The 12,390-nt window shown below is 34.2% G+C and overlaps 1 protein-coding gene across 9 annotated transcripts in view; it reads left to right on the top strand.

The window, feature by feature from the left end:
• SOX6 (SRY-box transcription factor 6) overlaps nt 1–12,390 on the top strand; it is a 383,001-nt gene that overhangs the window by 192,822 nt on the left and 177,789 nt on the right. For all 9 annotated transcript variants that reach the window (XM_064452625.1, XM_064452623.1, XM_064452624.1 and 6 more), the window contains one exon: nt 11,763–11,852. In XM_064452625.1, coding sequence (XP_064308695.1) covers nt 11,763–11,852 — 90 coding nt within the window. The remainder of the gene's footprint in view (nt 1–11,762; nt 11,853–12,390) is intronic.

A 12,390-nucleotide genomic window follows, 5' to 3' on the forward strand; every position in this document is an offset into this window, starting at 1 on the left:
AATTTTCTGCTGAGAAATGTAATGAGTTAATGGGTCAAGTAGCACATCACACTGTGACATCACTTCTAAGCAGACAGGGGAACGTATACAGGTGTTTCAGCCTGCACATGGGGGATGACAAGATTTGCTCTATCAGGAAGGCAAAAGGGGGCTGTGTCTGTTTTGCTGCACTAGGACAACATCCTGCACTAGAGTGCAACATCCACTCTATTATCATGAGGGCTTTTAATTTGTGAAGTCCAGTGTGGAGAAACCGAAGTACATTTCCTGTTCACCCTGTCTTTAATTCGGCATGATCAGTACCCTTCAAATTGCCATTGTTTCCAAATCTGGCTACTAAATCTAATTTATAAAAATCTGAGCTGTATATAAGCACAGGTATAAAATGGTTTTAATTTTGCAGAATATCTGCTTAACTGGTTAAAGTTTTCATCAGTTACCCAACAGAACTTAAAATGTTTTAAAATGAAAACAATTTTTGTTTCCATGTAGATAAGTATAATTTTTCTTACATGGTTAAACAATATTTTTCCTCAAAAAGAATTCTGATTCATCCAGTTCACTAACAGGATGACCCTCTAGGAACGTGCAACTATCCAGTGGCTTGTTATATCCTTACTGGTCAAGCCGAAGCCTTTGTGTCTATTAATTAATTATTATTCAGGCTGTGCTCTGAAGACATGGATATTACAAAATTGGCTGGGGTTTTGCAGCATACTCTGTACATGTGCTACAAACAAATTATCTTCTCAAAGTCTTTGTAAAGAGGAAAAAGGGTAGTCAGTATACCGAATTCACAGGTGTGGGACTAAGAGTGTGACATTAAAAAGATCATTGATTTATTGGTTGCTCAGCCTGAGGTGTTTAGGTCCTGATTCTTTTCCAGAGGACCTAACTTTGTGCAGCAGTTTGTATATAGCTATATATATGTTATAGCCTCAGTCTTTACATTGACTTTACATTGACACAGCTGCAGCTGTGAATGTTCAGCAATTCCTCAAATACAACCCCAAGTTTTTTAAATTGAGCTCCCAGAAAATGAAACTGCGACCCACCATTTCTCCTTTTGCGGTTCCATCCCTCATTCATTTAATTTCTTTGAACTTTTGCAAGGAAACTTGGACATTTGTTGCTGCAGTTCCAGTTTATGCTTTTGTCCAGGGTTGTCTCATGTGCTGAATGGAGCAAGAATCCCGGAAAAAAAAAAAAAGGTGTACATTTCTTTTTTTTAATTGCTTTTTTTTTTTTTTTATTTTTTTTATTGAAAGAGTTTATCATAATGTTTATTCACGCAGTGGCTGATTTAGGATTTCTTGGACATCTTTAATTCTAGCATTTCCATATCTTTCCAGTACTTGCCTTTACAAAATCAATAATGATCTTTTACAAGAAAAAAATTGATGGCTAATTTTCAGCTCGATGTATATAGGGAAATTAAAATTTTAAGAGATTATTCTTGAAGGTGTTAGTGCATTCTTTTCTTAAATCTTTTCACAGATTTGTAACAAACCAGCTATTATTCCTTTAAATATATATCAATGGCAAGTAGATTGGGCTTGTGAGATTTGTAAACCTTTTAAAGCTCAGTTTGCTGGAATTAGCTCAGGAAAGTCTTGCTTGTTCTATATTTATATTTATACAGAATATAATAGTTTGTTTAAGTCAAAATTTTATTAGTATAAAGGAGGCTATAGAAGTGATTTTGTCAGTGTATTTTAGTGTCCTGGAAAAGACTCTGTCATAAGCCATAGAGACCTTCTGAAATGGTAAATAGAGAGGAGATTCTAGCTATTGTTTTCATTCCTTTGCATCCTTGTTTGAAGTAATTTCAAATCAAGAGCATATTATTTCGTTTTCTTTGTATTATACTTTTACATTCAAAAATGCTTAAGGATTTCTCATGAAAAATTCTTGTTGTTATACAATTGTTTTAATTTCAGAATATTTTAAGTAAGAGCTGAGTTAAGATTTTTATACATAATATTAAGAAGCCTTCAAATCATTAAACAGATGTTTATTACTGCATTATTAGGGTAATGAGTAGAATACAATTTGGGGGAATAAAATAGAGGTCTTTTGAATCATCCATGTTTTGTTCATAAATCATCTGGTATCACAAATTTTCTGAGGCACATTAATCAGTTTAATAGAAACTGATTCTTCTTGATTTTCAGGAAGTCCCCTCACACCCTGACCCCCACAAACTAACCTGGTTACACACACTTGTATTACCTTTTGTTTAAGATTTTTTTACTCCCCCAAAATTTTACTAATATTTTCATAGTCATTTTGTGGAACTTCTGCTTTGTTAAATGATACAGTATTTATTTGGCATTGAACTTGATAGGACAAGATACAATGTTATAAATGCCTATTTGTACTACCAAATAATTTCTTGAGCTGAGATGGGATTGTCTTCTTGCTTCAGGTTGGCATGAGAATCTGAGAGAGCTGTGCAATGTTAAGAGAAAATAAAATCTGCCCCCATGTCTTCAATAAGATGAGTCCAGTGAGTGGGTTTAGTATGTAGCTGCACACAGGCTGACATGCAATCTGCAACTTCTTGACCTGCTAGGGAAATTCACTTGTAAAAGAAGGACACTGCATGTCCAGAAGCCATATGATACATGATTTATTCCAGAGCAGTTTAACAAAGAAAGATTTAAAGATTAAACTCTCAATAGTTTAATAGAGTAATAATGAGAAGAATGTCACTTCAACTCACAAGTATTTGAAAAGAGTGGATACCAATCATGAAAGTGAATTGTTTAGGGTTATAAAAGGACTAACAAGGAGCAGAGGTATGAGATTAAGGGAAAGAATAACTAGGCTGAATATTGGGAGAACTTTCAAACCTATTTAAGATTAAGCAGACTTTAATGCAGCTATGCTGATTAGTTCTAGCTAAGATTCTGGCTCAGTCTGTTCTTGTTTTCCACTCTGAAGAAAAAAAAAAATTGATCTTTCAGAGCTGGTCAATACAGAAGGATGTGAAGATGAGAAAGCAAAGAAAAGTAATGAAGATTTTGAGATCTGCTTCCATTAACACAACTTTATTTTTTTGTGCTAAAAATAACCAAATATTGCAAATCCTATTGACTTTGTTACTTTGGTGATACATAGTAAAAGACAGGAAAATAAGTGTATCATCTCCTTTATTATACCAGTTTATGTAATCTTTCGGACAGGGATTGCAAGAAAATTGTGCTCCCCTTTTCCTGACTATCCCTGATTGCTGTTGTGTAAAGGCTGAGACTCTCTCCTGCCAATATTATATTTTCACTTGGGAAGTAAATAAAGGTGCACATACTTAGGGAACAGGTGATTACATACAATACACAGCATACTGTCATTGTAATGTAAATAAGGCAGTGATGTGTACTTCAATGAATACAGCCAATCTAAGAGTAAAATATAGCTTATAATGGAAGGGAAACTTTAAGTGGAGGAATTAAATGTACATGTAATTTTGACAGGCTCAAAAGATATTTCTTTTCTACTAATATTCCAAAACATTGCATCCAAGCAATTACACTGACATTTGAGAAAGCTCCTTTTGACACACATGGTGTATCGTCTAGTGCAGTGTTCATGAAATTAACATTTTCCTGAAGTAATCATATACAATTAAGTGACCAAATAGTTCTGAGGCAATACAACTGTATTTCACAGGAACTAAATATATTTCTTCACACTGATCCTGCATGTTTTAGTTGAGCAGTCATTAGCATGTTTATAATGGTTCTAATTTAGCACAACATTTTCTGAATTTTATCCCTGAGTCATTTACAAATTGTTCATATTGAGTAAACAAAGGAAACAGATTGCATTTTATACTTAGTAATTTATCTGAAAGAAGAGGGGAGGGTTAATTGTCTGAAAGTTTTGCTCTGTTTGGGGAAGTGATTCTAGTCTTGCATTGCTTGGCACACAATGCCTTTTTCCCTCTGTTCTGGGGAGAAAAAAAAAGAATGAAGGAGTGAGTAAAATGAAAAATTAGGAGCAGGACAAGATTTGCCACTCCCAAAGGGGAGTGTGGAGCAGAATTGGAGCTGGCACGAGATTATCTAAAACAGTTGGTGCATTCCTTAATGATCAAGTGCTTGAGAAGTCCAGCTCGCTCTCACAGAGCATCTGTGTTGATGTTTATATCTGTGCCATGCTGTATGGGAAAAGCATGCTTTCTCTTGTTGCTTTTCTAAAAATAGTGTGGCGTATAGCATTGTATGAGTTATTTTAAGAGAACAAAAACATTTGCAAGGTTAAAGGTTCTGCTTTTTAATAAATAAATAAAAATAAAGGTCAGAACTGTATCTTGAGTTATTCTTTCCACGAAATTCAAACTGTTTTTTATCTAGAGTTTTGCACTGAGCACTTTGCACTAGAAAATTCCTGTTGAAACAAGCCATTTTAGGTGGAATTGGTAGAAGCTTCAGACTCTCTACAGTTTTTCCCAGTAGCCGCATCATAGAAGACAGGTCTGAAAATCACTCCCAGTTAAATTCCAGCATTTCTGTTTAGAATGTCTGTTGTTTCATGCAAGATCTAGACCATTCAAGTAGTGCAAATGAATTCAGAGGAAAACCAGAACATTTTAATGCCTAATTATTTTTAGTGAGCTTGGAGAGTTTTAATTAAAAGTTAAGAGAGCTCTCCAAGCTCTTACAGTTCTAATTTTATCATATTGTGGAAATCTTGTCACTGTGAAAAAATGTACAGCAGTTGGCAGATTTACTTGGTTCCCTGTCCTAAGCAAAACTGTAATCTTAGGTAGTCAGATCTCAGTCACTTTTCCGTTATTGCTCTTGCAAGAAAACATCTACTGCGAGCTGACTGCCTTTTGCATATAATTGTATTTAGGAAGGCTTCTTTGCCCTTTTTTTGTTTTTCTTTTTTCCGTTTTTGGTTTTACAGTACTGCCTACAGGTTGCACTGAGAATCAGAACCGTGTTCTAATTGGTGAACGGAAATGTGCTAGGTGTTCAACAAAACCCTTGCGAGATACACACGTCTGTGCCAGAAACATCACAGCCTCAATAGCCAAGGCAGACAAAGAGGTGGATAGAAATGAGTCAATATGAGAGGAGGGAGTAAGCGACTGGCCAGGATTATTTGGCTCCTTAAAGACAGGAGCAAGATAGAGAATTTAGGAATGATTTTTTTTGTTTTAAATTTGCCGTAAATGTAGCAAAAGGAATTAGCAGGTTTTCCTGTTCTAAAAGTCATGTTGCTCGTTTTTGTGTTGTGATTGTATTTTGTTTTTCAAGAACTTGGCTTTTGAAAGCTTATTAAATCAAGAAAATCTTGAAAAGTTGCCCAAAGAAATCAGTTCACTGGCTAACAACATGTCTGAAATGCCTTATATTTTAATTTTCTGTTAGACCACGACAATTAATTACTGTACATGAACAGTATGGAAATTGAGAAGGAAGAGATGAGATTCTCCTGACCTGCCTCTCCACTGACAGCAAAACTGAAACCAAGCTGCTTATGAGCAAGAGACAGTGGCAGTACATTGCAAATATGGGTGTTAAGCCTTCAGGCTGATTTTTGATTAGTTTTGTATTGTTGCTGTCTCCTTTTCTTTTATTTAGAGTTTATTGAAACAGGAAAGGATAATTTGTGTTTGAAAGAAGAAAAAGTAACTATGGCAACAAAGAATCTATTTTAGTAACATTACACAAACTTTACATCCTTGGATTAAAAAAGAATAGATAGTACCATCCAGCAGTTAAGTTCCTGATAGTCATGGTTAAATTATAATTTTATTTCTCATAATCATGAATGTAAATGTAAAGTCCTTAATTTAATTTTGAATTGTTAGAAGACTATAAAATCATGTTCTTTCAAAGTGAATTAACCTTTTGCCTTTCCTTTTGATACCAAAATGTTAGAATTTGCATATAATTTTAAAATACATAATATGAAGCGTGAAAATTAGGAAATATTTTTATGATATAGATATATGCTAGGTGGTTCCTTACCTTAAGGAAATCTGATGAGCAGTGAACTCACAAAAGGCAAGCTGTTTTCCTGCACTCAGAGATGGATCAGTTAATCAAAGGTCCCAACACAGGTATATTAGAAGTCATGACCGGATTTTAATAAATGTATTTAATTTTCTGAATAGTTAATATTTTTTATGAATGGATCTAATAATAGCACCAACAGACCTAGTGTTTTAGTTTAGTTATAAGTAACAAACACTGACTGGGGTAAATCTAAATTATGCTTGACTTTTATTCAGGACTATTTGTAAAGTACTGATTTTATTTAGATTTTTCTACTCTGAACAGCATTTAGTATTCCATGAAGAATACAGAAACAAAACTTCCTACTTCAGATGCATGATGGGTTTTATTCATAGAATCATAGAATGTCCCAGGTTGGAAGGGACTTACAAGGATCATCGTCGTGGTGGTGGTGTTATTTTAGATGCCAGGTCCCTACCTTCACCCACTTGAAAAAAACACATTTGCACTGGAGGCATGGGGTGAGATGTGCAAAGGTACAATAGGGAGCAGGGCAATGAAATGGTAGCCCCTCTAATGTTTATCTGCAGCTTATTTGGTTTTTGGGGAAAAAAGGCGGCTCTTCTCCTATAGTAGGAATCCGGTGCCATAGGCCTCGTAAGCACACAAATGTCTGTCCCAAGGAGTTAATAATCTCATTTAACATTCTTTCAAAGAAAAAAATCTCCACACAACACTTCTTCTCTAACAAATATTTCAGAGATGCTGACAGGGTAATTCCACTTGTGCTGTTTTCCTCATGATATAGACTTGAATGAGGCATTTGAACTCATTTGACAAAGGCTGATCCAAAGAACACCTTTTCTCCTGTGGAGCTGAAGGCAAATAAGGGTAATGAGAGTGGCCTAGAGAATATAGAACATTAGAGTTGGAGGAACTTGCATATTGTTACGCAGTCCTAAAGCTTGCAAAAAATATACTCTTTTTATGTTTAGCAATATCTACTAAATTGTAATGGGGTATAACTATAGACTATAGTTCTGAAATAGAGACAGAGATGCCACTAATTCTGTAGTATTGTTCTTCTAAAATGCAGAAGGGAAGTGTATCCTCCTCCTACTGAGGATCTGATCATGTTTTAGAACAGTTTCTCTTGCAGTATGCCTGATTTCTCTTCTAATTCCTCTATCATGTCTTTCCAGTGCCTCTTTCCTTGATATGTAACAGTTCAGATGCATGTAGAAATATGTCACCTATACCTTTGACTGAATTATATTTCTGTATTGTTTATGAACTTGCTATGCATTTGCAATCATTATTAATAAATCAATGTGCTTTTGTCTTCTGTCACAAAGTAATGTATGTATTCAAAAAGAATTGTATGCAAAACAAGTCGTGTTTTAGAACTCAAATCATTAATAATTATCAGTTTGCAGTATTGTTACAACATGTTTTGAGGGAAGCTTTTTATAAAAGAAATAATGAGGTACTGCACAGTAGCAAGAATAAGACAGTTCAGTTGATCACTGATATAGGTGTTATAAATATGCCAGTCTGTACTACAGTGTTTTATTAAGTCTCAAAAAGTCAAAGCTGATTTGAAATAATAATGTCTGACAGTCAGTGCTTTGAAGTTTTGCTGCTGCACTCTCACATTTAGGCTTTCTTTTATGTATGACTTTACCATAAAAACAAAAACACACAGACAGCATGAATGCCTTTTTTTTTTTTTTTTTTTTGTATCTGTATTTCAAAGAAAGTAATAGGAGGCTACTTCAGTGAATTAAAAGGAAAAAAAACCAACCCCCCAAAATCGATGAGGGTAGGTGCAGGCCACTGTAAGGCCATACAGTATTCATGTAAGCTATAGCTGGGGTTGGTAACTTGTTGAAGACCATAAAAGTGAAATTTAAAAAAGAGGGAAAAAAGGGAAGAATAAGGAAGAGACAAGAAGCAAAAGCTACCCTTGACAGGAACAAGATGACTTTCATTCAGTCTGAAGAACTTGAGAGCTTGGCTGTGATAGCTAACACACTCGTTCTTCATCACCGGTCGTGAAACAAAGAGCTGGATTCCATCCATTCCATGACTGATTGATTACCCAATGGACAAATGTTAATTCTTTTCATCGATGCTTTGTCATTGTGGAGAGATCCTTTTCATCTAACACCTAGGCTTTTTTTTTTTTTCCTTATTTATCTTTTAACATCCTCTTCTCATTTACCTTTGCAAAACTGTCATGTCTAACAAGATTCTCACAGTATTTTAAACTCCTTTAGTCTACAATTAAAATTGCTAACAAAGTATGTAATAAACCATGATATTAAATAATACTCAATGATTTCATTTACTCACCTCAGTCTAATTATACTTAACCTGTTTGCTGTCCTTGAAAGAAAATTTTTCCTAGTTCACAAGAGAAGAATAAAAAGGATGAGAAGCTGTGTGTTGTTAATATAATAAATTGCTCCAGTGCAACTTCACGAGTTTGAACTTACATGTGTCAGTACAAAATATGCTACTTTGTGGAATAATCCCAACTGTGGTTTATAAAGCCAGTAAGAAGAGCTAAAAATGTATAAATGCTAATTTCTTTCTTTGCTTCTTTTATAATTATCTTTAAGAAGAATACCCTTAATTTTTAAAATGTTGGGATCCACAAGGTTTTGGAATGGTTCGGAAGCAGAGCCTCGGTGCAGGGAGAGTGATGCAGTGCAGATGCGAATTCAGGCTTCTTCAATGTTCAGTGCTGGATTCCGAGTCAATGTTTTGCTTCTATAATGAATCAAATCAGAAAATGAATCAATACAGATGAAGACATTTTACTGATGTCAGAAGATGTCTTTGTACATTTTATATGTATGTAAAATTAATTTTGAGTACAGAAAGAAGAAAAAATTCCTTCCTGATTCACAAACCTTTCCAAAATGTGTGTTTGTGAACACAGAATACAGAAGTTGAAGGGAGACATGCCTTTCAAGTATAAGCCTTTATATTTAGTTTCATGTCTAATGTGGAGGACCTCCACACATATCATTATTTTAAATTCTAAAAGGTATGCAGATTAAACCTGCTAATTGAAAATTTTCAGGAATTTCAAAAGAGCTGTTTCTACAATATTATGGAAAAGTTTATTAAAAAATCTCATTCTGTGTTTTTGTATTCTTCCCAATAACAAAATGTAGTAGCTATAAATTGTGTGGTCAGATCTATAACACAGAGTTTGAACGAGATATGGGTGTTTAAAGAAATGTTTCTTAAGGATTTCAGTCATTTCTAGAGATAAAAATTGTAGCTGGCAATGTGATTATATCAGAAAGAAGACACACAGATAGATTTGTCTTCCATTACAGTTCGTTGTCAGTCTGTCTTTAGAAATATAGGTTTTGCCCTTATGAAATATAAGAACACTACAGATAAACATGGCTGTTCTTAACAGTAAGAGAAGAAATAAAGCAAGTGCTTTTGAGCTTTTGAGGAAAGTATTTTGTCAGCTCCTGTGATATTCTAATTGTTTCTTGTTTTCATTTTTTTTTTAAATGTAAATGTTTTTCCTTCTTTGTATGAATTGAGGAAAATATCTTAGCTAAAAAGCAGTAGAATACATAACCTATAGCAAACATCAAAAATCCTTTCTAAAGCTTTTTTTTTTTCAGGGATGAGGGGTCTGAAATTTTGGCAGGGGAGAAACACAGAAACATCTTTTTAAACTAATGATGATATCACAAAAAAGGGACAAATTATAATGTTCTATTGATAATTGATGGTTATTTCTTGATTCTTCTATTATCAGGCCAGAACTCATAAAAGTAATAAGTGCCTGTTATTGTTAAAAGTAAATTGTTATTATATAACAAGTATTTTAACACTGCCTATTGCAACTTACAGCTCCTTAATTTTGTCTTTTTCATAGAAAGATGTAATTAGTAAATAAATTAGCTTTTCTACTGAAATATTACTTCAAAAACATTTACAAGCTGTCTTGTCTTTCCATGGAGGCTTGCACGGTGAAAATGTGTTGCAATTAAAACCTGATCTTTGATCTTTTGGTAGTTACACTTTGTGTTGCTTTCAACTGCGTTTCAGGGGTTTTTGTTTGTTTGTTTCTTTGTTTGTTTCAAATGAGTTATGCTAATGTGAATTTTCGGGTTGAAACTACTTGCACCCTAAAAAGTGTTTGGCCATATGACCTTTTCTTCCTTAAACTTCTCCTTGAATCTTTAACTCCTCCTTTTGTGACCTCTTTGAATGCTTCTCCTCCCACTGAGTATTTTTAGAATCTTCTGAGGTGGAAGAAACTGTTACCCATTGCATTTATGCGATCTGTGTTGCCATTCTTAATCTGGGCTTTTTACCTTTGTTTTCACTTGTGTGACTGCTTCTGATGGGACTGCCGACATGAGAATTTGAGCCAAGATTTGACCTTAATCTGCCAGTAATTTAACAGAAGACATGTTAGGCTGAATTCTGCCTTCTTGTACACCCCAGTGTTAATTCTTAAGTGACTGGAGTGGGATCAGTGCAAATTTCAAAATTTGGAACATTGTTAGTTATTTAGAAAGCAATGTGTAAATTGTTCTAACACAAACGGCAGCTCACAATGGGAATTTCTAACAAGCTAAGGTGTGCAGCTATTCCCAGCATATGCACAAAGAAACAACATGCTCAGCACCACTGAGAGTGGTGCGATCTAATAATGAAGGTTTTAGGAATAAAGTTGCATTTAAGTATTTTTGATATCTTGCTAAACTGGGCCTAAGAGTTTTCAAGCAGTTTAGCATAGACATTTTTGATAAGTCTGGCTACCAGTGAATGCACAGTGGAGATTCTATTATTACTAACTGGGAAGGGAAAATAAGTGTTCAATTGTCTGTAAAGTTTTCTTGAAAATTGTTTATAAATCTGAATTGTGGTTCTTAAAGTCATAAAACTCTGGATCATAACATCAGCCATATGAATTCCCGTCTTAAAAATCACCTTTTGTAAGTTATATGGAAGGTTGTGTACAATTTAGACTTCAAACCCAATTAGTTTAATTTAGGAACTGAAAAAACGTTAGATTTATTGAAGTCTGTTATGCTCAATATCAAATTTTCTGGTGGAATTGAGGACGGATCATATGAAACTTACTAAGGCCAATCTTCTACTTTCTCCTAAGTGTAATGACTTCAATGAGAGTTTTGCCTACAGAAGGCCTCCCAGATTGGGGCAAAGATTTGAAATGTATTCTGAACTTCAGATTATAAAAGCATATCTTCTAATCATTGAATGTTGTTTATAGTGTACTGAGAAAATTTCTTATACTGTGAACATCCAATATGTAGAGTGCTTTTATGAATTCCATGGAGACATTATGTGAATAACTTTTGCATTGACATGGGTATAAAAATGGGTTTCAAATGTCACTGTGTGCCAAATTTCCAAAAAAAGCTTCTAAATCTTCATGTATAATTTTGAGTGTACAATCATTCTCAAATGAAAAAGACAGAATTTGTATATACATTGGCAATCTATGCATGTAAATTGGCAGTTAGCATGCATAAATCCTGAACAAAGTTTTTTCTTTCAATTAGACCCTTGTTAAATCCATAGTAACTCCATTAACCTCGGTGGAATTACTTTGGATTTAAAATGCAGTTAAATGAGAACTCTGGCTACAAGTTCATTTCCCCTTGAAACTATGATCCAACTAGAACAGGGAGAACAGTTTTAAAAAGAAAGTGACACCTGTTTTCCTGATGTGTGAGATTATATTTGATAATTCTTTCTTTTATTTATTTTTTTTAATAGATTCATCTTGCATGGAAAAGCTGCTCTCTAAAGACTGGAAGGAGAAGATGGAAAAATTAAACACAAGTGATCTCCTTGGAGAAATTAAAGGTATCTCACTAGATCAAAATTTAAATGTTTGCATATATTTTAAAAAGGGGATTGAGGTTTTTTTAAAGTTCAGCAAAAATAATAGAAATAATGATCATAAACGGAGGATGCTTTTCTCCTTCCAGTCAACTCACCCTGTTTTTTAATGTTTATCTTTGAGATGATGGATGTGTCTGCCAAATAAATAGTGTGTCTCACAATCAGTTATAGGCAGTATCAAGGATGTTATCACAAACACCAGGTTAGTTACATTAGTTCACTGACACTAGCTATATATCTCTGTGACCAGAGGAAGAGCAAGAAACGTCTCGAAAACATGGAGTTACTAGTACTTGGTACTCTTTCTTCTCCATTGCATAAAAGGTTACAAAAGGGGGGTAATTGTGTGATTACTGTTCTAAATCTTTGATTCAAAATTGGGAAAAAAATATTTGATTATATTCATGCTATTCCTGCAGCGAAAGAGCAGCTCTGAATGAAATTTGGGATCCCCTGAAATCAGTGCAAGTTTTATTGTATATATAGACAGTACTTTCCA

The sequence above is a fragment of the Phalacrocorax carbo genome, chromosome 5 (assembly GCF_963921805.1).
Source record: "Phalacrocorax carbo chromosome 5, bPhaCar2.1, whole genome shotgun sequence".
Classification (NCBI taxonomy): Eukaryota; Metazoa; Chordata; class Aves; order Suliformes; family Phalacrocoracidae; genus Phalacrocorax; species Phalacrocorax carbo.